This window comes from Sminthopsis crassicaudata, chromosome 1 (assembly GCF_048593235.1).
Source record: "Sminthopsis crassicaudata isolate SCR6 chromosome 1, ASM4859323v1, whole genome shotgun sequence".
NCBI classification, from domain to species: domain Eukaryota; kingdom Metazoa; phylum Chordata; class Mammalia; order Dasyuromorphia; family Dasyuridae; genus Sminthopsis; species Sminthopsis crassicaudata.
Window position 1 is genome coordinate 479,071,706 of NC_133617.1, and position 27,159 is coordinate 479,098,864.

Genomic DNA, 27,159 nt, shown 5'->3' on the forward strand with positions numbered 1-27,159 from the left:
TCAAATAATTTATGCAGAGTCACAAAGCTAGTAAGTTAGGCAGGATCCAAACTCAGGTCTTCCTGACTCCACATCTACTACTCTATCCACTGAGCTCCCTAAATGCTTTTTTATTACTTTTTTTTTTTTTAAGGGAAAAATTGTTTTATTAAATATCACAGATAAGGTCAGCAATTCAAGACACAAAATATTGTAGACAGACACACCCATATTTGTTTGTATGTAATGTTCTCTTGTCTCTCAATTAGAATCCTCTGGGAGGAGGTCTCTTTTTACTGTAAAATCTTTTCTCTGTGAGCAGGTTTCTTGGGAGGCTTCTGGAGCCTCCAGCCAGATTGAAGGTAGAATCTCAAACCCTCTTCTTCCTGAATCCTGGCTCTGAATCTCCTGGAGCTACCCTGAAGTTCTCTCGGGAAGTCTTGTCCTTCCCCAATCCAGACTGACTTCCAGCTTTTTTATTCCTAAGAAAAAAATCCACTTCGGAATTCGCATGTACAGTTTTTGTCCATTTGTTGTTTTTTTTTTTTTTTTTTTTTGGGGGGGAGGTTTGTTATTTAAATGTTTATTGTCTTTTTTTTTTAAGTGACCATATCAAGAAGAATAAAAAAGATAACAATCAAGAAAGAAATCTGACCAAGTCAGATCCTTATCAGAGTTGCAAGAAATTCTAAAAACCATCTAGTCCAGTATTTGGCAAAATATAGCCAGAGGACAAAATCTAGTCCTCTTTTTTTTTTTAATGGCCAGTGAGCTAACAACGGAGGGTTATTGGGGTTTTTTAATATTTTAAAATACCATAATTTTATTTTTAAAATGCAAAAAACATTTTTAGTCTATAAGTATATAAAAATAGGCAGCTCTAGGTAGTTTGCTCCTTCCTCCAACTGTAATTCAGTTCTCTCCTCTTAGAAAGGGGAAGTTGGAAGCACCACAGAAGGAAACTCAAAGTCACAGAACTAATCAGCAATCAAAGAGTCACAAGGGAATCTGGGATTCTTGGATTCCCATGCTCCTGTCAAACATCTTTGTAGATCCAGAGGATCAATCAATTAATAAGACCAGGAAAGACCCTTAAAAGAAGTCCTCTAGTCTAAAATCTGTCCATGAAGAAACTGAGACCCTATGGAGGTCAGCTGCTGTTCAATTATATCCAATTCTTTATGATTCCATTTGGGGTTTTCTTGGAAAAATAATGAAGTAGTTTGCTATATCCTTCTCCAGCTCACTTTTACAGATCAGGAAACTGAGGCAAACGGATAAGTGACTTGCCCAGCTAGTGTCTAAGGTCACATTTGAACTTAGGTCTTCCTGCCTCCAGGCCTAGTGCTCTATTCACTGTGCCACCTGGCTGTCCTCAAGGCCACCAGAGCAGTAATAAGAAAATTTCTAGTTGAAACCTAGCCATCAAGAATCCAACATGACTGAAAAATGACTCAACAATTCAGCCTCTGACTCCAGAGCTAGTACGCAGTCTTTCATGTCCTATTTATCTCTCCTTATTCCTTTTTATTGATCCTTGATTTTGAATTTCTATTCAATTAAGGAAAAGACAAAAATCTATCTCCTCCTTACCCCTTTCCCTTTTATTAGTCTAAGCTCCTTTTCTGAAAATTATGCTTATTGCTTCTAGACTTTGGTGTATAAAGTCACAAAAACATAATAAGTTTTCATTGTTTTACTTGAAAGTCTATTCTGTCCTCATGTGTTTGCAAGCTTTGGCAAAAACTAAGTGGTGTTCCATGTTTGCAAATTCTGCAGGCTCCATTAGGAACAAGCTTTAAAAACTTTCCAAGGCCAATTCAATCATTAAATGTGTGGCTAGAGTCAGAATGAATTATACTGTAAAACTCAGTCTAATAGACATGAGGGGCAAAGAAACTCATGTGACTATAGATCTATAACAGGGTTTTTAAAAGAAGAGGAGCACTTAGCATGGAATCTATGAACTTTTTAAAATCTTATTTTTTAATTTTATTTACTTATTTGTTTCTTTTGTTAAGGCACACATCACTTTATGAATCATGTTGGGAGAGAAAAATCAGAGCAAAAGGGAAAAATCATGAGATTAAAAAAACAGCCAAAAAAAAGAAGTGAACATAGCATGTGTTGATTTATATTTAATCTCCTTGAACTTTAAAAAAATCTATTTTATTTCCATATTTCAATATAATTGGATCCTTTCATAATTCTTGGCATTTTATATATTTAAAAACTTAGGACAGCTGGATGGCACAATGGATAAAGTACCTGATTTGGAGGCATTTCCTACTTTTCATGACCCCATTTGAGGTTTTCTTAGAATAGATATTACAGCGATTTGTAATTTCCTTCTCTGGATTTTTACAGATAAGGAAACTGAGGCAAATGTGATTTACCCAGGGTCTCACAGCTAGTAAGTGTCTGAGGCCAGATTTGAACTCAAGAAGATGAGTCTTCTGACTCTGGACAAGATCCCTATCTGCCCAAAGATTCATCTCTCTGAGCTCAGTTCTGGCCTCGGACACTTAACAGCTGTGTGGTCCCTAACTAGTCACCTAACTTGCCTCAGTTTCCTCTTCTGTAAAATGAGCTGGAGAAGAAAACAAGCCCCTCCAGTATCTTTACCAAGAAAACCCAAAATGGGGTCACCAAAAGTCAAACTCGACTGAACACAACATTCAAAAACATTATTCCGGGAAGGGGCCCATGGGCCTCAGCAGACTGCCAAACGACTCAAGAACACACAAAAAGTTTAAGAACCCCTGTTAAATAATAACTAACAGCTACAAAGCATTTTTATGGTTTTCAAAGCCCTTGTGATGCTGTGCAATGTTATTGTATCCTATTTTACTGCTGTGAAGACTGTGATCCGGTTGGAATTTGCCCATGGTCATACCCTTCATAAGAAGAGAGGCCAGATCTGACTCTAGCTCTTCCAGCCTCCACATCACAGTCTGACTACCACCTCCTCACTTTGTAAGGTTAAGTCACTGAGCTGAACTTCTAAGCTTCTTCATCTTTACAATGGGTATAGTGACACTCATACTCCACTCCTTCCAAGGTTGCTGTGGATACAGTGCTTTGTGAACCTTGAAGTACTGAGGAGATGCAAGTTTTTATTTCAGAGGGGAAACTGTTCCTAACTAATGGAAAGAGGCTGAGCTGGGCAATCAAAAGTCCCTCCAAAGCACCTAACACAAAACAAAAGAAAACAAAACAAAAACTGTCCGCAATTTTTTCCCCTTTCTAACACTTTTCAACTCATTTATTCCTCAAAAAGAGGTGTTAAGTTTTTGGGTCTGACTAGAAAAAGATGGTGTGGGGATGTGGAAGAAAATGAAGGAGGCATTCAGTATTGCCTAGAAAACCTTGACTTGCAAACAATTTTCTCTCTCTCTCTCTCTGTCTTTGTCTGTCTGTCTGTCTGTCTGTCTCTCTCTCTCTCTCTCTCTCTCTCTGTCTCTCTCTCTCTCTCTCTCTCTCTCTCTCTCTCTCTCTCTCTCTCTCTCTCTCTCTCTGTCTCTCTCTGTCTCTCTCTCTGTCTCTCTCTCTGTCTCTCTCTCTGTCTCTCTCTCTCTCTCTCTCTCTCTCTCTCTCTCTCTCACACACACACACACACACACACACACACACACACACACACACATACACACGCACACACACAAGTTAGGGGTTGTGGTGGTAAACTGCAGTGGAAGAAAGCATGCTAATTCTGGGGAAAGAGTCCCTGTAGGAAACAGCTTAAAGTTTATACTTCCTGGGGCTCTATGATCTATTTCTTCTTTTCCTTGATCTTCCCATTCATTTTTGCTTTTTGACTAATAATAGGAATTTGAGCTAGAAGGGACCTTAAAAAGCATTTAGTATAACTTGGTCACTTTACAGATAAGTAAATTTCATCCTAGAAAAGTAAAGTGATTTTCCCAAGAGCCACACAGATGGTAAGTAACAAATTCTGCTTTTGAACCCCATCACGGCAAATCCAGCACTTTCTCTGCAAAACTGCTTCCCATGAAAGGGAAGACCATGAAATCTGGTTATAGGGATAGATTGGCACTGCGCCTCGGAATGCCATGATCAGAAGTCTATACTTTGTAGGGTGAGCAACTTTGTAGGGTGAAGCTATGGAAGATTTTAAAGTAATAATAACAATTAGCATTTTAATAATACAAGGTTTGCAAAGCACTCTTACAAATATTATTTCATTTTATCTTCACAACCACCTTGGGAGGTTGGTGCTATTATCATCCTCATTTTAGACAGAGAGCGGGTGAGTGCACAGTATCACGCAGCTAGCAAGTGGCTGAGGTACAATTTGAACTCAGGTTTTCCTGATTCCAAGTCCAACACTCTATCCACTGTGCCATTTAGAGGAGTAGCATGATTACAGAAATCTGTTAGAAGAAAAAATATATCTCCTTCCCCCAGTCTAGCTTGATCCAACAATATTAGCCAGTAACAAAACTGCTCTATAAAGGGCTTACTGAGGAATACTTTAGGACAGTAATTATAGCTAGAAAGTCTCTTATCCTTTAGATTCCAACCCATTAGGGGTCAGGAATATGGATTTTGCATGTTCTGAGCTACAACAATACATTTTATGCTTTCTATAAGCATTTGCTGATATAACTGTTGTTGTTAGTTACAGATGGATTGACAGAATCTAAGAACTCCCCTGAGTTTATACATATCTTTGCATCTAAGTATATATGATGTATAGTTTATATGTTTGCATAGAGTTGGATAGATGTAGATATATTTATGCATCTTTGAATATGTATATATATTATGTATCTATATACACATATAAGATATCACATATACATATATTTGCATCTATGTAGTTGCATACATGTATATATATGCATCTCTTGACTATGTGTGCATACATACATGTATATATGTATTTGTATATATATATATGTATGTATGTATTTGTGTGTGTGTGTGTGTATATATATGTTATATGTGTGTGTTTGCCCAGTGGGCTCTTGAATCAGCACCTGCAACTCTCTTGGAAACACCTAGATATATGTTGTTATATGTGCTATGCGGATAAGTACAGATTACATTTTATGCGTGTGTGTACATGTATATTCACAATATACATACTAGGTATGTCCTGTATGTATACATTGTGTGTACAGATATACATAAACACATGGTTTCATGTATATTTATATATGTAAATGTAGATATTTTGAAAACATTCAAAGATACATTATATAAATAAAAAGATACACATAATATATATCATATATTATACATATACATTATATATGAATACATACACGCATATGTATCTATCTACAAACATCTATATGTATTACCTGTCATGCTTTTTGATCTCTTCACCATACTGGTCACCCTTTTCTAGATGCTTTCCATTTTGTCAATTCCCCCCCTAACATACTGTATCCAGAACTGAATGCAATGGATGGGATATGATCTGAACTGGGCAAAGAACAATGGGATTATCACCTTGTTTGGTAGGTCAGAGTAGATTGGAAAAGCATTTGTAAAGCAGTTCTAAGAAATGGGGATACAAAGAGAGAATGAGACAATCCCTGCCTTTATGGATCAGGTAGTCTAATTGAGGGAGATGCCATGTTCACATTCAATTCATGGTAGATAGCCACAATTCTGGCAGATTCTGATGGAGAAAGTAGCAGAGCAAATAGCAGAGGGAAGGATTTGGGGGCCAGCATTTAGCTAACAGTGCATGCCTTGTGGGAACTGAGCAATGGGGAGAAGGATGGGCTGGAAAAGAAAGAAATCCATCCATGGCGCCACTCAATGAGGGCAGGTGGTTCTGGGTCATCTTTAATGTTCTACAGCCTAGCATTGAGTTAGCTTTTGGGGGGGAACAGGATGAGGGGAGATGATACTTGTTGACATTAACTATTGCCTGTCCTTGTCCAGATGATTTTCAAACTATTTCCCTCCAAGTTACATAATAATTATTACTGTGTTCAATTTCACATATACTAGTCAAGTATCTACTATGCGCAGAGCTGCCATGACAGGTCCTGGGGCAATAAAAAGTGTTACTAAGGCATAGTCCCCACTCTAGTGCTACTTAAGAGTCCTGTATAGGTACATGACATGTACACCAATAACTAAGTGAATAAGAGATGGGCAAGGGAAGTATTATGGAAGGATGAGGAATAGGTAGGAAGGTTTAGAAAAAAATAAGTTTTTCAAGCTTCAAACAGAGGGATAATTTAATTCACACATGCATTTATTAAGTACTTATAGTTTACAGAACATTGTCAAGTGCTGGGCATGACAACAAGCTCATATAAGACAGAGTTCCTATCTTCATCCAATATATAGACTAATAGGGGGCATGATGTAAGTGTAGATGTATAAAATATATATTACATGCCATATTCCTCAGGAGGATACCATAGCTGGTACTTATATTACACTTTAAGGACTGAAAAATGTTTCAGATACATTATCTCATTTGACCCCACAACTTTCTTACGAAGGTACATCCTTCAGGTATTTTTATTTCTATTTCACAGATGAAGAAACTGAGGTTGAAAGGTTAGGTGAATTGCCAGTGATCACATAGGTGGTTAAGTATCAGTGGTGGGTATCAATTTTCATCTTCACAAGTCCAAATCTGGTATTCCTACTACTACCTCTGAGAAAATGGTGATTGTTGTCTGGTTGGGCAAGGGGAGGTAGAGATGGATGAGAATCAAGGAAGAGGTTACAACTGAGCTGGTCTCTAAATGAATAGAAATCTGGCAAAAAAAAAAAAAAAAAAAAAAAAGAAGGGAAGATATCCCAGGCAGAGAGCAGGAGCAAAGGAGGAGGAGGCTGATGGAGTTAGAGAACGGTGATCAGGAGAATGAGATAAGGCTGGAAAGATAGGGCAGCAGCCTGTGGTGGAGAGCTTTGAACACCTGGCTAAGAAACTGAACTTTATCTAGCAGGCCACAGGGACTGATCCACTAAAGATTTCTGAGTGAAAGAAGCAACATAATCACATCTATGCATAAAGGAGATTAGCCTTGCCATAGTATGGAAAGTAGGCATGGGGTGTAGGAGGAGAAAGGGGTGTTGTGGAGCTAGGAAAAGCCTTCTTTACACCTAAATCTCCATCTGTTAAAGGATGAAAACAGTATCTACTACTAGCCAACAGGAATAATGATATAAATTAAATGTAGCAGCAGCAGCAGCATTATTATCCTCATCACCATCTGAACCACTGAGGACCCAGGTCATCTTCATGCCATGATAAGACAATCAAAATTGTAATCTCTTGCAGGGATTTATGATTCGACTGTTCTGTAAATGAATGAATGGTCAGCCCATCAATAAATATTTATTAAGAGCCTCTTACTTGCCAGAAATTGTGCTAAACCCTAAGAATACAAAGAAAGTAAAAGACATCCTCTGCTCTCAAAAAGTTCCCAGTTTAATGAGGAAGAAAATATGTAAACAACTATTGATAAACAAGATCTATATAGGATAAGTTAGGGATAATCACCAGTGGAAAGGTACTAGAATTAAAGGGGAACAGGAAAGGCTTTCTGTAAAAAGAGGTTATTTTAGCTATGATATGAAGGAAGTCAGGGAAGCCAGGAGGTAGAGAGGAAGGAGAGAATTCCAGGCTTTAGGGGGAGGAGAGTACAGAAGACAGATGGGAAATGGGAGTGTTTTGTTTGAGGAAGAACAAAGAAGTCAGTGTCCTTTGGATCTGAGAGTACATGGGGGAATGGAGGATATAAGGTATAAGAAGACTCAAAGGTCTTTGAAAGTGTGGACAGGTTATGAAGGGATTTGAACAACACACAGATAATTTTATGTGTGGTCCTGAAAGTGAATTGTGCTTTAGGAAGATCACTTTGAAGGCTGAGTAGAAGATGCACTGGAGTAGGGAATTATAGCAAGTAGATCAATCAACAGACTTTGTATCAGTCCAAGGATGAAGTGATGAGAACCTTGAACAGGGTCAGAGAAGAGATTTTACAAATGCAAAATGGCCCTGGCAAGAGACTGGATGGGGGGAAAGAGGATGTGAGAGAAGAGCACATGGGAAGAATACTTAGGTTGCAAGCCTAAAGGGAAAGATTTGGTGTTTTTTTTGGGGGGGGTAAGATAATGAGTTCAGTTTTAAGCATGTTGAGTTTACATCTAATTTAGAGATGTTCAGTAGGCACTTAAAGATGTAAGACTGGAGGCAAGAAGACAATTTTGGATTGGATAAGGAAATCTGAGAATTATCAGCATGGAGACAAAAATTAAGTTTTTAAGAACAGATGAGATCACCAAGTGAAATAGTATAGAAGGAAAGAGAAAAGAGACTAGAATTTTGACCAGGGGTAATTGGCATGACATGAATATAGCTCCAGAAAGGAGGCTGAGGAGTACTGAAATAGATAGGAGAACCAGGAAAAAGTAGTGTCACCAAAAGTAGGTATCAAGTAGGAAAGGGTGACTGATAATGTTAAAGGCTGAAGAGAGGTCAAGAAGAATGAGAATTGAGAAAAGACCAACAGATTTGCCAATTAAAAGGTATTTAGTAAGTTTGGAGAAGTATAGCTTCCTTTGAATAAAGTCACAGTGTATGGCTATATACATATACACATTAAGAAGAGAGTTAGAGAAGAGGAAGTGGATGTCCCTTTAAGGAGTTTAGTCATAAAAGGAAAGAAAGATATGGGACAATATCCAGTGGGGAAAGATGGTTAAGAGATGTTTGTGGGATTTGGGGGTATGTTTTTTGGTTTTCTTTTTTGAGGATGAAGGAAACAAGGACATGTTTATAGGTAGTAAAGAAGCAGCCTATAGCCAAAGATAAAAATTAGTGAGAGTGGGGGGATCATGGAAGAAACAATTTGCTGGAAAAGACTGGATGGAATGGGATCCCTGGTGCATATGTATATATAGAGAAGTTTGCCTTGGCAAGAAGAGTCTCATATGTTTGCTCAATTTCTACTAAGATCTAATTACGGCTCCCTCTAGATCTATTTCTCCTGACTTACTCTCCCTTCTTTTCAAACTTTTCCATTTCTCCCTCTTTCTAATTTTCCCCCTCCTCTTCTTTCACTTTTCCTCTTTGGGTTCATCAGTTTTTCAAAATACGTTTAGTTAATGCCTTTTGTTTTTATGTCACAATCATTTCTGGAAATATTCCCCTCCCCCCTACACAAATCAAGCCTTCTTTGTAACAGAAAAAAGTTCAGCAAAAACATTGAATACAATGATCCTCTTCTGGCAATATATGTAACATTCTGCTCTAATGACATTAATTATTTTAAAACAAAAACTTCACAACCAAAAACTGAATTAGCTGGTTTTTTCCCCTAATTTTCTTTTCCACTTTCCATTATCCAGTATCAAAATTTCCTTATGCAAAGATCTGGTAATAACCTTCCTTTGCCCCAAATCTTTCAATGTCTCCCAATGGCCCAGCAAGTCAAGTTCAAACTTTCCAGTTTAGTATTCTCTGAGGTCTGGTGTTGCCCAGATCCTTTCTCCCTTTATATCTCATGCTGCTCTCTCTACTCCTCTTCCATGAACATTATATTCCAATTGACCTGGACAACAGTTCCTGCTACTGACCATATATGTTCTGGCCTCCTTCTCTCTCAGATCATGCTATTTCTTTGTGTCTAAGACATCACTCAGTTTTCCTGTATCTTCCCCTGTGTAAAGTCTTACCCATTCTTCACAGACCAAATGAAATACCACCTCCTTATAAAATTTTCAGACTTGACAGACTGATCTATTTTGATAATCAAATCTTTTATTTTGATCTTAACTTTTTACATTTTAAAAATTATTGCTTTATAAAATAATTTGAGGTCTGGTATTAACCTTTCTTGCCTTTCCCTTTGTTATTTCCCTCAAAATTTAGGTATTATTTATTTTTTTTCCTTCATATAAATTATTTTGTCTCAGAATATGAAATATCAGTCACCTAATCAACAAACTTTTGGATTATGTGCCAAGAACTGTGTCAGAAAGGGACCCTCCCTGGGGTAATCTTACATTCTAGGAAAGAAAACATGTACATATGTACATGTTCATATATATAAACATTCAAAATAAAACCAAGGCAATTAATTCCATTAGCAGTTGGGGGGTTAGAAAAAGCCTGAAGTCGGAGGCAGCATCTGAGCTGAAATCTGAAGGAAGCTATTGACCTATTTGGTACAGATGGAACTCGATTGGTATGGATAACTGACTTGTGTATTCAATAACCTCATGTATTCAAATTTAAAATATTCAATGTTATAATTATGTAAAATATGGTCAAGGTGATTCTCGTAGCATTCAAACTCCTCATTTGGATGGTACGGTCAGATCGTAAACATTGACTTTCTCCAATTATTTAGGCTATCCTTTATTTCAATAAATATTTTTTATAGAAGTCTCAAATCTTGTGAATCTTGGTAGGCAAGAAGGATTTTGTAATTCCCTCAGTCTTTAGTGACTTTCACTTTTTACCTTTGACTTTCTAATCTACCCAGTCTTTAGTAACTTTCACCTTTCACCTTTGATCTTAAAACATTAAAATTTCTAGAGAGCAGGAATTGTCTTTTATCTGTTTTTGTAACCCCAACACTTAACACTGTGCCCCAAAACATAGTAGGTGATTAATAAATACTGATGGATTGATGGCATATTATAATTATCTGGGCACCTACTACACTCTAGACTACTAGACTGTAAACTTCATAAGGCCTTGTGGTTTCAGTCCAATTCTTCATCACCCCATTTTGGAGTTTTCTTGGCAGAGAAACTAGACTAGTTTGCTATTTCCTTCTCCAGCTCATTTTACAGATGAGGAAATTGAAGCAGACAAGATGAAGTGATTTGCCCAGAGTCACACAGCTAGCAAGTGTCTGAGGCCAGACTTGAACTTAAGAAGAGGAGCCTTCCCGACTCCAGGCTTGGCATTCTATCTACCTTAAATATATATATTTATTTTATATTATAAACTTCATAACACTATGTTATGAAAAACAACATAAGATGGCTGAGTCCAATTGCTTCATTTTATAGATGAGGCAACTGAGGCACCAAGAAATCACTCATGGAGTCACCCAAGATGAAGCATGTAGTAAGGGTTCCAACCCAGCTTCTCTGACTCCAAACACAGGGTTTCACACTGCTATCATTTGGCTCCCTAGGTCCATATACCTCCCCTCCTTCTCCAGTGGAGCAGTCACTCTAGTGACAGAGGATATTTATGTACTTTTGGGCAAGTCATTTAATTCACTGATCTTTCTTCAATTTCCTCATCTCTAAAAAGCTAGATGGCCTTTAACTTCCCTTCAGGATGGAAATATAAGGTGTTAAGTATATATTCTTTTCATGTTTTTATTTTTTTTTTTACAATTTTTGCATTTTTACAATTTTGAGTTCTAAACTCTCTCCCTTGAGAAGGCAGCCAACATATTATCAGTTATACATATAAAGTCATGTAAAACTTATTTCCATATTGGCCATGTTGCCAAAAAAAAAAAAAAAAAAAAAATCCAAACCCGGCAACAAAATGCAAGAAACAAAGTGGAAAAAAGATCGCTTTAGTCTGAGCGCAGACTTCATCGGGTTCTCTCTGGGGGTGGATAACCTTTTCCATAAAGAGCCTTTGGAAGAGTCCTGGATCACTGTATTGAGAGACAGCATGGTATCCTTGAGCTCCTCCCACCCCCACTCTCAGATTCATACTGCGACCAGGGCCCCCTAGAGCTCTGACGTCTGCAATGAGGGAGGGAGTTTTCTCAATCCGAAATCACCTGCACCAAATAAGTGACAAGTTCTGTCCCTATCCCCAGGCAGAGCGGACCCTAGTGTCAAAGGCTTTCCAAAGGCCTGAGTTCCAGAACTGGCTCAGACGCGTGGACAAGTCACTCCCTCCATCCCTATCTGCCGCTCAGTTTCCTCATCTGTAAAATGGGCATAACAAAAAGCCGTAGCTGAGAGAAAACTTTGTGAACGATAAATCCCTTTAGGAATGTTAAGGGTTTTTTTGTTATTATAACTTTATTACCGTAATAATAATCATGTGTCCGGCCCAGGGATGGGGGGGGGGGAGAGGCAGTAACCTCACATGGTCCCACCCTTCCAGAGATTTACACTTGTCTCCTCCCCTCCGGTCCCTCCCTCTCTTCCCCCTACCCCGGGACAGGGCGGGCCCGGGCGGGGGTGGGATGTGAATGAATGGGGCGGGAGGCGAGAGGAGGGCGCGAGAAGGGCGGCGCCCCACCCCCTCCCTCGGCCCGTCGCGGGGAGGACAGGCTCGGGTGATGGTGAAGGGGGGGCGGGGAGGAGGAGAGTGGGCGTGGCCAGATGACGCGCGCTGACGCGCGATCCCGGAAGCGGAGTGTCAGATGCTGAGGACTGGGGGGGTTGTTGTTATTCCCGAAGTCGGAGGAGGAGGAGGAGGCAAAGTGGGAAAGCGCGTCCCCGCGAGGAGTCGCCGAAGTCGGAGCAGCCACCGCGCGTCCCCGCCGCCGCCGCCGCCCCCCGCCAGGCCCCGCCGCGTGCCCGCGCCCCAGGTAAGAAGGCGGCTGCTGGCGGTTGGGTCGGGAGAGCCGGGGGTAACGGACCCCCCGCTGGACGGTTGGGCAGAGGGGGGGCGGGGCGCTTGAGGATGGGACCCGCCCCGATCTGAGGCTGGCGGCGGCGGCCGCCGCGGGGGCTAGTGCCCCCTCCCCACTTTCCAGGGTCCCGGGGTGGGGGGCGTCGTCGGCCCTCCTCCCATTGCCTGGTCCTTCGCCCCCTTCCGCTTTGCTCGCGCTGCCCGCACGTGCTGCCCCCGTTCTGTCTCGTACTGTCCCGCCCGGGCAGGGCCGGCGCTCCGCGAGCCTGGGGATCGTCCCCTCCCGCCTCTCCCTCCTTCCCCTGGACCGACTCCTTCCCCCTCCCTCTGTTACCCCCCAAATCGCTGAGTCATCCTTCTGGGGAGACACGTGCCCGAACCAGGGGGCGGAGGGGGAGACACGTGCTGACCGCCCCGCGGGGAGACCCGGGACCGGCACGTGGCGCCCCCGGACCAGGGCTATGCGCGCGGTGGGGTGCGGTGTCAGGAATCCGTCCCCAGCCCCCCTAAGAAAGCCTCAGATCCGCCAAAGCTCCCGCTTCGCGCCCCGAGAAAAAAAAGAAACCCTGCAGGGTGGGGTTAGAAAGGAAACTGGAGAAACTTTGGGTGCCCCCCATCCGAGAGTAAAGGAAAGCAAAAAGGAATAGGCACTGAGCCATGCCAGAGAGTTAGGGGTGAAGACGAGGGAGGGGCATCACGAGGGGGAGCATGCATGGGAACGGACCGGCTGGAGGCTAACCGCGGTGCTCTTCTGGCGGCCGGGCGCTGTCGGAGGCTGTCAGCGGGGGCTCTCCCCAGCCCGGGTGACAGCTGAACGAAAGGCGGAGCGTCGCCGCGCTGTTTCCAGCGGGCTGTCGGTAACCTGTCTGCCCACTGCTGCCCCGGACCCTTCCTCCGGTTTAGGTGAGCCGCTGTGTTTCCCGTAGGTGCCAGTGCTTCGCTGTAGTACGGAAACATCGGGAGGACTGGAGTTGTAACTTTGTATCGTATCTTCTCTGTCAGGTTACCCTGGCCTTTGGACTTACTTTTTTTTTTTTTTTTTTTTTTTAGTCCATCAATTGCCTCTATTTGATACATAAACTTCTAGATTTAGAAATCTGATGGCACTTCTTAACTGAAGTATGAGGGGTCTCATCCTAGTATATCTCAGTTGTTACCGACCTAAAATACCTGCTATCAAGTGGTCTCTGAGGAGGTTCAGCTTAATAATAGACTTCATTTGAATAATGTCTATTGTCATTTGGTGCTGTACATAGTACAAGCAGGTGACCAAAAGTAGTACCAGTAATCTTATGCCTCTGGTATATGGTCTCCATTACAGACCATTCTAGATAGTTCTAATCTGTTTAGGAAATTAAATTGGTAGGTTGAGTGACAAGCTTCAGAACATAAAAGGCTTCTTTCTGCCTTGTACTTAAGAGACATCCCCAAGATAAGGCGTGATGGCTTTATGTGCCAATTAGAAATCTCCCTGGGTTCTGGGATGTTTCATTTAGTTTTATTTTCCAGTTTAGAAAGTCTGGGAAGCCACTTCTATTTTTAAAATTTTAAAAGTGCTTAGAAAGTTAGAGGCATTTTTAATTAGCCATTTTAGAGGCATTTTTAATTAGCCATTTTAGACTACAGAAGTTGTTGGCCTTTCTAAATACCTTCGTGAAACCTGAGTGATCCGTTAAGAAAATGGCTGGAAAACCAGACCTAGGTAGTTAGTTACTTTTGCTGATAATCAATTACAACTAATTTTAGGGAATATTTACTCTTTCAGAATTTTAGTCTGGAATATTTGCACAGACAGGAAAGAGTGAATTGAAATGGAATATTCACATTATTACCCATTTGTACTTGGGCGTTATATATAATAATTAAAAATTTGTTCAAGATTTTTGAAAATCTTTTTCCATTTACAAATGAGGATACTGAGGCAAAAAAAAGTGACTCCTAAGGGATCAGTGGCAGAGGTGAGAAAAAGAGATTTCCAATTCCAGTCTTTTTTTCTCTAAAAGAAGTGCATTTTTTTTTAAATAGGAGATTAGAGAAACATCTCCAAAATTAAATATTTTCACGAAAGCCAGGTTTAAGAAACAAAGCCCCAAGCCTCCCATTTTAAGGTTCGATACTGGAATATTCCTCCAAGTAGCCCGGTCTGTGAGAAAGGGGATTCCTATAGTATGCTAGAGCCCGGAGCCTGGCCAGTCTAGTGAAAACCGGAAATAGCCTCCATTACCTTTCTAACGTTCTGACGAACCCTCCCATCCTAGGTTAACCAAGGCCAGATTTGATCCTAGGGAGGCTAAATGAAAATTTTAGCATGGCTGAGTCCCTCTCTCTCTTTGACCCCCGGAAGCCTCTGGAGATCGTGTGTGTGAGCTTGGGTGCACCCCACGCCCGCAAAGCACGGGCAGCCTCCAGCCTGGTTTAGGATTTAATTTATTTACCTTGCTGCTTCCGCACTGAGATAGCCGGTTCAACTTGTACACTCTCTCTTCCCTTGGTAAAGCTGAAAAGCCTTCCTATCACAGTCACTTCCTACAGATGACTGGCATTGCTCCTATCCAATAGCATTCAGTATACAACATCAGCCAGAGGGAAAGGGAATTTAACCCTGCTCTTACCAAAAGTCGTGCCGTGTAAAGAATGAAGGCAGTTGGGAAGTGCTTCCATAGTTGTTTATATATAAATATCTCCGTCTTTCTTGATCTGATGTGTGTGCTTTGAGCCTCGGGCTTTGGTGTCTTCGATTGTTATTTCTAGAGTGACTACTTTATAAGTTCTTAGGGGAACAAATGGGAACTTTTTCTTTTCCATTTGCCAAATCTTTGCAGTGAAGAACCTCATTCCTCTTAGTTGGGTTTCTTCTCGAATGAGAAATATCTAAAAAAGCAGAAACAATCACGGTACTTTTTGCCTGTGGTATTAGTACTCAGTTTATACACAAATAAACTAACTTTTTATTTGCCCTAACTCCCGGGCTGGGAGGGGTGAGCACTTTGGTTTTGGAAGGAATGTATTGTGTCTATCTTGTATTTTTAATTTTATGTTGGTTTATTTGTTTTTTTCATACTAATTTTGGCAGTCTAGAGAGAAACTAGGACATCTACTCCTTATTAGGTTGAGATGTTAGTTCCATTCCTGTTAAGCAGTAGATTTTTAGGAGCGCGTGTAATTTGCCTTACACACTGTTCTTCCCTCTACCTTTGTCCAATTGTCTTCATGTCCTATTGGCTTTGTAGAGGGCTCTGCTTTATTTCAATCCTCTTTAAAGGACATCCTGATAAGTGTAGATGAAGTGTAGATGTAGCTTAATGTCACACCATGTTTAGCTTATTTAAAACCTAATGTTTTTGTGTGTGTTTGGATTTTTTTATTTTTTGGTTTGGTTTGGTTTGGTTTTTGATAGACATAGTAAGAGAGATGATCGTAGTATCAGTTTAAAAAGCAAAACAATTTGATGGGGGTTGGGTGGAAATGGCATTTTGTGGAGCAGTATGAATGCATGCAAATAGCCGAGGTACCCTGCAATACATTGTCCCAGAAGGAAGAAACTTAGTCACTGTCATTTACAGGCTCTATGCTTCTCTGTCCACCTGTCATGTGCCCTGTCTCTACCCTCCTAAGATTAAATAAAAATTTTGGGGGGAGTTTTATAAAACAGAACCAGAAATCCTCCCAAGAATGAAATTTGCCTTCTACACTTAAACACAGTACAGCCTTTAAGGGAACCATTCCAAGTATAGCATTGCTTGACTTTCAAGGTGGTTGCTAAAAATGGGAGTTGAGCAGAGATTATTTGAGGAAGGCAACGTTCACTATGTGTCAGAATTGGCTGAATCCAATTTCTTTCTCTGACACTATTTGGATCTTTGTCACGAGCCTTTTTCAAACCATAAAATTTTGTCTACTCTAATTCTTACCTTAACCATAACTTCCCCCAGTATGTTTATACCCAAGCTCAAGCATGACTTGGTGATTATTTTCCAACTACTTATTTAAAAATCATATTGATAAAGTCCTTGAGTCTGAGGGTTCCTGAAACTCTTATTGGATTCAGGTTCTGGTCCATAAAGGAAATGGAAAGCTGGCCAGCTGAGAGAATTTTCTGCGTAGCTTCTCCTTGGAGCAGTAAACAGTGACTCACCCTTCTCTCTCTACTCCCCACCCTCCCCGGTCTCTGTTAATGGGAGTTATGGCTTAATACTTTTGCTTTCCATAATCCACAGTGTCGTCATGTTTCCCCCGTATTACTGTTTTAGGAAATTAACAATTGTCACTTACCTTGGGGAAGAGAGGACACTTCTAAAAAGGGATGAGATGGAGGTTCTTAGGATCATAGATTTAGAACCTGAAGGAACCTTAGAGGTCATGTAATCTAACTCCCTCATTTTGCAAATGAGGAAGCTAAGGCCTAGGCAAGGAAGACTTTATGATGAAGAACGTTCCTTTATTGTAGCCAGAAATTAATATGGTACCCCTTGGGAACAGAAGAATATTAACACTAACATCAACTCTTACCAGACTGTTTATCTGCCCAAGATTATGTCTCTGTGCATGGTTAATACATACTTGTACTACATTCATTTCCACAGTAAGTGCTAGGAGATGGGACTATCAGGAGGTTAGAGTCAGGTCAAATGAAATTGTAGGTAGTAGGCTTTGTCCTATAATAGCTTCAGCCTTGTTACTAACAGCAGTAGCAGCTAGGCTTGCCTTAAGTTCCAGTGGACTGCCATAGCTGCCTACTTCCAAATGCAAGGTGACCAGAGACACTATGGTTTTTAATTTAAATACAAACACATTTCTTGCAAGAGGGCAAGGCAACCAAGGTGTAACCTCCAGGCTACAGATGAGCTGGTGGAAGTGTTAAATGATAATGATGCTGGGGAGAGACAAAGTAGGGCACATATCTAGCAAACATGTTTGCAAGACAGAGGCAGGGGAGAAATAATTGACATTTTCACTGTTAAAGAATTTTTTTTTTTAATCTTCTGCTCTACAGAGTTACAGTAATGCCTTACTATGTAACCTTATCCAGTTTGGGGAACAAACTTGGGATTATTCCTAATCAAACAGGTATTTGCTGAATAACTACTCCCTATCTAGTGCTATGCACTATTAAAAGTGTCTTAAACTCAACTTTTATTACTTGTTAAAATAAATTTTACCAGAGAAGGTATAACTCATCAATACAGATTCCAGGTCTTAGTTATATGTTGCAAGTGATTGTTTTGCACTTCATCTGCTGCTTTTGTTTTCTTGATTAACATTGTGTATGTATCATTCTTCGATCAACGTTTTTATTTTTTTATTTCGGTGCTTTGTGTTTCCATGTATTCGAAATCATCACATCTAATACCTGTAATGATAAGAATAGCTTCATCCAGTGACAAGTTGGGGGAAGTGAAAGAAACTAAAAATGCACGGCTTAATATTCTTCATATATTGTGTCATCAAAAATAAGTTGTAAGTCTTAAAAATATATAGAAATTTACTCTTTCTCAAGAGACTTCAACATGTCACTATGTAACTTCAAGTATTAGAGACTATTAATCTATATATATATATATATATTATCCATATATATATATATATATTAATCTATAAATCAGTTCCTTGATTTTCTTTATAAGAAAAAATCCAAATTCTCTTTGAACATGGAAAGTAGAATCTTATCTGTGAGGGCAGCCATCACAAAGAGGAATAGGATGTTAGGATGCTTATGGCCTTTAATTGTGAATGTCCCTAAAATTAAGCCTAAAAAGTCACAGAAAGGGATCTATAGTAGTCATCTCTAGGTTGGCAAGATTGGACACCTAAACTACTCTAGAGGAGTTGCCTGTTCAAATCTTAGCTCGGAGGGAAAGAAATTCCATTTTTACTATGATTTTCTTTTTTTTTGGGGGGGGGTACATAACACTCATCTTCAGCCTTGTCCTCTATTATTTCTGTCCTGATTCCCAACTCCTTCAGACTCTACTAAAAGACCAACACCATGAGACCTTCTCCTGGATCTTCCATTTCTTTGAATTTTTATCACATAATAACCACAGTTTATTGATTTCATCAAGATTATTTAGGAGATCAAAAACATTTATGAGATCCTTTGTTTCCAAAGCAAATTAATTATCCTCTTAATACTTATTGAATGTACAGTGACATTTAGGTACAGTCTCTGGTTTGAGGTTAAAAATCCAGACTTCTTTGGGACCAATATTAAAAGATTGTCCTTGTCCAGTAACTAGTAGACAGACATATGGTAAATGTATAAACCTTCACAAGGATGCTTCTGTAGAACTAGAGGATAAATAAACACTCATAGTTATTAGTTGTAGAGAAGAGAGAAAACGACTTGCTAAATGCAACACAAATTAGAATTCTTAATATCAAATCCCAACATGATGATTAGTTCACTGAAATTCTCTGGCAACATCACTAAAATACAAAAATGTTTCCACACACAAGTATGCCTATTCATGCTAAAAATTTTGTTAGTTCATTTTAAGTCAGACACAATAATAGGAAGTTGATACTGCCAATGAGAGATTCAGTATCTGTGAACAGTTGTTAATGCAGTACTCCCTTATTTTAAGCCAATGGTAGAAAGGAAAACACTTGTTTAAACCATGTTGGCAAATTATAGTACCCTGCAATACTTGGTTTAAATTCTTGAAAATGTTGATTCTAGTCTCTAAAACCTTTGTGGTTTGAGTCCTGATTAATGCTCTTGATATGTATTTTCCTGACATGCGACCATTGCTATGGTACTTCCCAAATGTCACTGGTTTCCAAGTCCCATTTTAAAGATATTTTTTCTTTTAATTACATTCATTAATTCCACAAACAGCACTTTTATGAATATCTGACATATGTGAAACACATCTCTTTGTTTGCTTTCCCTCTGTAAATAGATAACATATTCTACTGTTAGTATTTTAAGAAATAAGAATTTGACCATTTTGTGTATCTTTAGATATATGTTCCATAAGATTAAATAACATAGAGTACCATTGTTATACTTTAGTGATTGGCCATTTTGGCAGTGCTCTCCCTACTGGTGGAGTGACATCCCTCTCTACTGTACACAGTCTCTGTGAATTGCTGTGACCAAAAAAATTTCATCCCTTGGGGTCTGCTGCTTCCTAGTAATGTTCCTCTCTCTGCCCTTAGATAAGTAGAGAAGCTGGTCCTTAGCTGACTCAGGGCTTTTTCGTCAGACATCCCCCCCCCTCCCCAATTGAAGTCTTCCTAACTGTTTAGACCTATTTTTTCAAAACATTAGTGAACTGGGGTGCGGAATAAGATTAGAAACTACTTGGAAGGACTCCCAATCCAGGAAGTGACAGGAAGTAACAATACAGGATTTATTTAAGGCAGTATAATTGGAAAGAGTATGCTTTAAATCCTTTAGTGAGGAGCTGGAAGGCAAGTATAGGGAATCATTATTTGATTCTGTAGAGTAGGGGGCAAAAAGGCTAGCATTGTATACATTTAATACTTAAAAATAAATGATACCATACTGTTTCCCAGTATGAATCTTACTATCATACTTTTAAAATAGTTTTGTGTTGAATTTGAAAAATGGTATGTTTGGATACTGAAATAAAGTAGAAGAAAATGCCTGGAGAGAATCTGAAATTGGCAAACCCTCCTGAATTTCTACTTGCTATTCTGACCTGATGCAGTGTGATCCTAGATAAGTCATTAACCAAGATCTCTCCTTTAAAGCCAGGTTGTTGAGCTGGGTGAATAAGAGTCTAATTGCTAGAAAAGCTAATAAATATATTATTATATTGCAGCATTAAGAACCTTGCAGGAAGAGTCTGCTTTCCAGTTTGGTGATTGTAGGCCTTCCATGTCCAAGGAGACAGTGTCCTATCTTATTTTCTAAAAGTAAAATTTAGCAAAGGAAAGAGAGAAGCTTGCTGAGGAGACATTTGTTTTTCCTTTAGTCCAGGAATTTCTTAACCATTTTTGTGTCATGGACCCCTTTGGCAGTCTGGAGATGTCTATGGAACCCTTCTTAGAACAAATTGTTTTTTTTTTTTAAATAATTGAAGGAAATGCCTGATTTCAGTTAGAACGTAGCAAAAATAAAAATGTAAAAAAAAAAATTTCCATTTAGATTTACAGACTCTCCTGAAACCTATCCATAGACTCCTTGGGAGTCCATGGCTATTGTTCAGTTGATTAATTGTCTCTGACTCTTTTTGACCCCATGGATCCAATGTCCTTGGCATTTTATTGGCAAAGATACTGGAGTGGTTTGCCATTTTAATCCTTAGTGGATCTTTTTGTCAGGCAGAGGTTAAGCAACTTGCCTAGACTGATATAGTGAAAGAGATCTTTGAGGCTGGATAGAGATTCAGGTCTTTCTGCCTTCAAGCCCAGTGTTCTGTCCACTAGAATGCCTCAGGTGCCATTGGCCAAAAGGGGAAAACCAAACCAAACCAAAAGACCCCGTTTTAGACTCTTGATTCCTTAATCCATTTATATGGCCTTTCTCTATTCTCACCTCACTTTATCTGGGCCCCTAGTGAATGACTTTGAGGCTCTAGATTGGTTTTGTCTATGGATTTTGGGGTTCTAATTTTTTTTGTTCTATTTTTATTTAGATTGTTTGATTATAAAAAAGATTTGGATACTAGGTAGTATGTAAATACAGGTCTATTCATTCCATTTACATATGTAGGAACCTATCAAATTGAACCTCTGTTTTGATATTAAATAGGTAGTTGACTACCCCATATACAAAAACAGTAAACATTTTAATAGAATACTATTCTGTGATATGACCAACACATTGGAGTACAAAGATCAGTTTTTGCTATTCTGGAGGACCATAGCAGTTATATATATTGGAATATGCTCATCTCTCTGTCCATTACTGTTCTAACTGAATGAAATCAGTCTGGGCTCAGCAAGATGGGATAAAGTTCCAGTTTCTTCAGTGTTGATAGATGCAAGCCCCTCATAAAATGGCCAATGCTTGGCCAAGGGGAGGGCCATAGCCCTGTCATAAGATCATAGATAGCTATGAGTGACCTCAGAAGCCAGCTACTCCAGCCTCCTCATTTTACAGACCAGGAAATAGAGGCCCAGAGAAATTAAACGATTTATTTGAGTCCTTAGTTATGAGAGTAAAAGGGAGATATCTCTTTCATATTGTATGTGTAGCCTCCACAGAGTCCTGTGGAAAGTAAGTCAACTTGTGGATAATTTAGTGTGGACTAATCTATCCCCATATTACTTTTGTTATTTCTCCTTTTTGTATCAACCATTCTTATAAATAAATGTATTATTGGACCACACACTCATCATTCATGGATATTAGCAGATTGACTTTCTCTCAGGCTCCTAAGTAGGCAATCAAGTTTTCACTTTTTCATTGACAACTTGAAAGCCCAGTGAATGAAAAGCAAAGTGCTTTTTTGTGCAACCAGTGGATTTGAGTCAGGTTCTCCCCTTTCTCCACTTTGACTTTGCTTTGCAGCTTAACGCTGCCAAATGCAAGCAGTGGGGACTCAGCATGTGTATCCTTGTAGGGATGGGAGGGGTTTCTGGTTCTGTGGGAATGTGAGCTCTCAAACTCTGTAAACAGCTGGTGACTCATTGCATAGCTATGTCACAGACTGACTGCAAGGCCTTGTGCTCTGATGCTCTGTGTGTGCGCGCCTGCGTACATGCGCGTGCGCCCGCACACATGTTGGAATAGATACTGAAGCCTGTTCCTTTTGGACATGGAAAAGTTTTTCATCACTTTCCCAGCTGCCGGGCTCCAGCAGGTCGGTCACTGGGACAGTTTGAGCAGTGCTGATTCCTAACTATTTTCTGTGAAGCTATTTTGACTTCTGGTACCGAGTTAGAGGGGAAAGGGTCTCAGAAAAACAATTATGTCATGCCAAACTGATAAGAATAGATTGGAAATCCCAGAACAAGTATTTTCCATTTGTTGATGATCATTCCTCTGCAACCTTTCCTATTCCATCCATACACAGGCAATACAACTGTACTTAAGAGTTCATTCTTTTTGGACCATCTGAAAGTAGTCCTAAGATGCCCTCTGAACCTTTATTCCAATATGATTCTACTCATTTTTTTGGTGGGTATATGTTATTAACATGCTCATAGAGAGCTCGGTCGTGTTTTTACTAGGGGCTACTATTCTAATGGGGTTATTTTTGTAGGTTCTCTTTTGAAGATCTGCTTGTACTACATCATTTTTCCCTGTTTCTTTATAACTCCAGAGAAGAGGGTCCTCGGAAGACAAGGTGCAGAAAGGACAGAAGGAGAAAGAGTAGAATGTAAGCTCAGAGGGCAGAGGGTCCCAGGTGCTGCTGCAGCCAAGGGATTCTGTGCCAGAGCTAATTTATCACAGCTTGTCTCCTGGCAGCCTATGCTGTAGGAATGAAAGTGAGACAGACTAAGGGAGATCAAAGCAGGCAGGGGAAATGGAAAATTATCCACCCTGTCTAGTCCATATCAAAAAATAGAGATTTTCATGTGGCCCCATCCTTTGGAGTCAAAGGATCTTCTCCATATCCACTCTGTCTTTCTAGGTCTATCTCTCTGATTCTCCTCCTTCTGTCACATCTTGCTTAGCATTTGGGAAGGTTAAGGGAAGGAGGTAGCAGCTTGTATATTAGTTGTTCATGCTCAGGCAAAGCAGCTTGCTGTCAAGCCTAGTTCCTCTTGACCCCTTGGCCTTTCAGCCCCTTCCCCAGTTGTTTGGGGATATGAATGAGTTTGTTTACTGTCTGTCGACCTCGTGATGTCTTTGCACAGACATGACCCAAAGTCATTATTCCTTTTGGGCTTCTTGGTTTCCATGACTACCATCTCAGAGTTGGCTACTTTCCCAAGGTCACCATGGCAACTATCAGAGGGGAATCATGCTTGGGATGCTTTGGCTGGGTTTTTCATGAATGATTAGAATGTGTGACACAATGCAGACGTGAAAATGAGAAGGGAGGGTGGAGGGGACTGGTTGGTGGGTGACTGAGTCGGGAGAACTCCCGCCAGACACAGTCTGTGTGCTCCCTCCATACACCCAGTGCTGCTGCTGCCCATCTCACTCTCCAGCTACAGGCTTCGAAATCCAGCTCATTGACTCCCTCCTCATCAGGGACCACGGGGTAGTCTCAGCCGGAGTCCTTCCACGCTCTTCAAATCGTGGGGTCAGGATGTTGTGGGCAGCATAGGAGGAGGTGGTGATGTCACAACTGCAGTGCCCTTTTCCGCGGTAGGTACTTGATGGGCGGGCTCACCTGGCAGCATCGATGCTCTGGAGGCAGGGTACCAGGAGGAGGGACCCGGGGCTAGGTTTGGGTTGCAAATGTTCCAAAACAAGAGTTCATTATGAGAAAGCAAAGTGACAGCAAAGGATGTCATCTCTCTGAAGGGACTACCTTGTGCTTGCAGTCAGGTCTCTGGGCTATAGACCTATAGGAAGGTGGGAAATGATGTTTCTCAGGGTGTGGGTGTGTTGTAAAATATTGAGCAGTGCTGCCACTCAGGCATGAGGTTCAGGTTTTCACCCATTACCATTCTGTAAATTGTTGCTTCGGTTTTCAGAACATGCTGTCAATCTCCATTACAGCTGAAAATGTAGCTCCTTGTTCCAAGTGAGGAATGTCCATGGGTGGTATTTCATTTATAAAAGACACTTTTCCTAAAATACAGAACTAAGGAATATTAAAAATCTAATCAATGGATATCACAGTGAGGGGGGAGGGGTTACTAATGCTAAATACTTGTTTTAAAACAATACGTTAACCACTGCACATGGGACCCCTGAATACCAAGAGCAAAAATATCTGTGGCTGTGAAAGTTACACTGTACCATCACTTTTGGGGTGGTGTCCTTTCTGGACCTCCTTTTAAAGAATATAAGAACTTTTGGCCTTCAGGACCGTGGCTCTTCATTCATCATGGTTAGGACAATGTTTATAGTTAGCTCCTCTCTGGAAGGGAAAACATCAGCCCTCTGAGAATAGTATATCAGAAGATCCTTCTGGCATTCTGAGCCTAGGCATTTCTTAACCTGTGTTGCTTGTTTGTTTATTTTTTTTCCAGTTGCATTTTCCAATCAGTTCTGTCCAGGTGACTGTGCCCAGGTTATGACGACTAATCCTAAACCAAACAAGGCATTAAAGGTAAGAAGGAATTCCATTTAGGTAGTTTCAGGTAGATCCCAAGAAACTTCCAGAAACTTGGGACAGGTCACTTGTAAGGAATAATACCTTGTGTGGTGAGTATCTTTTATTCCATAGTTCAGAGCACTAGCTGACCCTACATTCCTAATAAGGACCTGTGTTCAGGTTTTGTTGGATTAGAATTGCTGGCCTAGAAAATCAAGTGAAGGAGAGATGATGAGAGTTTCTAGGGGCACCTAATCCCTTGCTAGCTCAGTTCCAGTTGGTGGCAGAATATTGAGGCTTCTTAGGTTCTGATTTCTGGATGCTTTAGAATGAAAGGTTGAGGATTACTTTTTTGAACCAAAAATCAGTAGTCTGAGACTTTGCTCTTGAAGGGCAGGCAGGAACTGTTTCATATTCTGTCTTTGTATAATACTTAGCAAATGTTTCATTGATCCTGTTCTTTGAGCATAGAAACCCTCTCAGATGCACTAGGAAGGAACATCTGAAGCTTTTCCTCTGGAGGAGTAATGATTAGAAACCTGGAGAGAGAAGCAGGAGAGTAGATAGTGATATATAGGCAAGATTTTTGTCTGCCATGTCTGTAATCTGATAGGTTGGTTGGTTTGTTTAGGTTGGGCTTGGGGGGGGGGTTTATTTGTTTATTTGTATCTTTTTTTTTCTTTTTTCAGTGTAGGGCCTTCTAATAAAGTGTGTGGATTTAATAGACTTCTTTTCTGGAAGTTGAAATAAGTATTTTATTTTGATGTGGGGTGTGTGACTAATAAAATTTATTGCCTTCTTGTGTTAGTGGAGGATTCTAAAACAGCCTGTCATATACATGTTTGGAACAAGTTCCTAGCTTGCCTAGCTTATATACATATTCTTATTTAGTAGTTTCTTTGATATATTCATGAGAACAATGCTCCTCAGTGCCATCCCTCCAAAACACCTTTTGTCAAGTACAGCCATGTTTTACCTTTGAGGAAATATAGGAGACAGGTCTACACATTGCCTTGTATAACTTTGTGAAGCCCCCTAGGCATTGCTCTGGATTCCTCTCTACAGCCCACTTTAGGAATCCCAGTCTCCTCCTCTTTGCACTCGTAGACAGCAGGATGAAGTCACCCATTTTCCTAACTGTTAACCTGGGCCTCCGGTCTCTTACTAGGTAAAGAAGGAGTCAGGAGAGAACGCCCCGGTGCTCAGCGATGATGAGCTGGTGTCCATGTCTGTTCGGGAGCTCAACCAGCACCTCCGGGGCCTCACCAAGGAGGAGGTGATTCGCCTGAAGCAGCGCCGGCGCACGCTCAAGAACCGAGGTTATGCCGCCAGCTGCCGCATCAAGCGGGTGACCCAGAAGGAGGAGCTGGAGCGGCAGCGGGTGGAGCTGCAGCAGGAGGTAGAGAAGTTGGCCCGAGAGAACAGCAGCATGAAGCTGGAGCTGGATGCTTTGCGCTCCAAATACGAAGCTTTGCAGACGTTCGCCCGCACTGTGGCCCGTGGACCCATTGCTCCCACCAAGGTTGCCACCACCAGCGTCATCACCATTGTCAAATCAGCTGAGATATCATCCACCTCGGTGCCCTTCTCAGCTGCATCCTAGTGTTCCAGGCAGCTGCAAGTTAGAGGGAGGGCAGGGTGAGGGCGGGTGGGACTGGCAGCCCTTTGAGAAGGGGATGGGAAATGTCTCTCGTCCTTGGTCAGTCTCCTCAGTCCTGTCGAGTCAATGTGTCTCCTCACAAACAGTGCAGACCACCGCAAAGGCACCCTCAATGGCTCTTTCATAGTGGCCTTTGATGGTTTATGACAGGAATTTGAGTTTGGGTGTAGTATAAGGGGAAAACCTATTGTTGAACAATCCCATCCAACTCCCCTTTCCTGTTTCACCCTTCTTCCCTGCCCCCAGATCTTTCTTTCCACTCTTTGTCACTCTAACAAATCTTGTTATCAAGGAAAAGTTTATTTCTTGAGGTGCCTCTTGGACATTTGGCAGCCAGGAAATGTATATGGAATCCCAAAATTCTCCATAAAAGGGAGAATTACTCCAGAAGATTCCTCTGTCAGCCTATGGCAACTATTGTTCAAGGGGACCTCTGCACTATCTCCTTGCCCACCTGAAGAGGCAGCATCACATCTGTTTTGTGCTTAAAATGAAACTGAAGTGGTGACTCTGTAAACATGAATGATTTGAGATGTACCAGTTATAGAAGGCTCTCCGTTTTTTAGCTCATATTTTCAACTTTCTTCCCCCTCCTTTAAATTTCTCCTCTCCCCTCTTCTCCCTCTCCTGCTATATCCCCTAGTCATGAGGAATAAATTTTGGGTTCCTGACATGACTAAATGTCTGGCTTCCCTCCCTGAGCAAGACCTGAACAGAAGGCATGTGGTGCAGCTTAGTTCTTCCAGGTGTTCCACATTTAGAATGCACTCACAGCCCTGTTTTAGCAGTTAGCTTAGGATTCCCTGGTGCTCCAATAA

The 27,159-nt window shown here is 40.8% G+C and overlaps 2 protein-coding genes across 6 annotated transcripts in view; one reads left to right on the forward strand and one right to left on the reverse strand.

Moving 5' to 3' along the window:
- The window catches only part of LOC141550458 (lysosomal alpha-glucosidase-like), a 66,271-nt gene extending 51,162 nt beyond the window's left edge, over nt 1-15,109 (reverse strand). For 2 of the 3 annotated variants that reach the window (XM_074281134.1, XM_074281132.1), the window contains exon 1: nt 14,986-15,109. The gene's annotated coding sequence lies outside the window, so the exon portion shown is untranslated. Of the gene's footprint in view, nt 1-13,274; nt 13,389-14,985 lie in introns of those variants that run through there. The other variant, XM_074281133.1, reaches the window with a different exon arrangement.
- Nucleotides 12,379-26,343, forward strand: MAFK (MAF bZIP transcription factor K). Of its 3 annotated transcripts, XM_074281137.1 has the most exons (4): nt 12,379-12,506; nt 23,667-23,783; nt 24,617-24,696; nt 25,850-26,341. In XM_074281137.1, the coding sequence occupies exons 3-4, from the start codon at nt 24,661-24,663 to the stop codon at nt 26,282-26,284; spliced, it is 471 nt and encodes a 156-aa protein (XP_074137238.1). In that variant the 5' UTR covers nt 12,379-12,506; nt 23,667-23,783; nt 24,617-24,660; the 3' UTR covers nt 26,285-26,341. The 3 variants fall into 3 exon arrangements, with proteins under 3 accessions (XP_074137238.1, XP_074137240.1, XP_074137239.1); XM_074281139.1 differs by lacking the exon at nt 23,667-23,783 and having other exon boundaries at nt 12,390-12,506; nt 25,850-26,343; XM_074281138.1 differs by lacking the exon at nt 12,379-12,506 and having other exon boundaries at nt 23,646-23,783.
- Nucleotides 26,344-27,159: the final 816 nt, after the last annotated feature.

Excerpts from the sequence above, each read along its gene's own strand:
- MAFK (XM_074281137.1), top strand. The coding sequence starts at position 24,661 with ATGACGACTAATCCTAAACCAAACAAGGCATTAAAG. Across the intron at positions 24,697-25,849 it reads AACCAAACAAGGCATTAAAG|GTAAAGAAGGAGTCAGGAGA; the intron begins GTAAGAAGGAAT and ends GTCTCTTACTAG.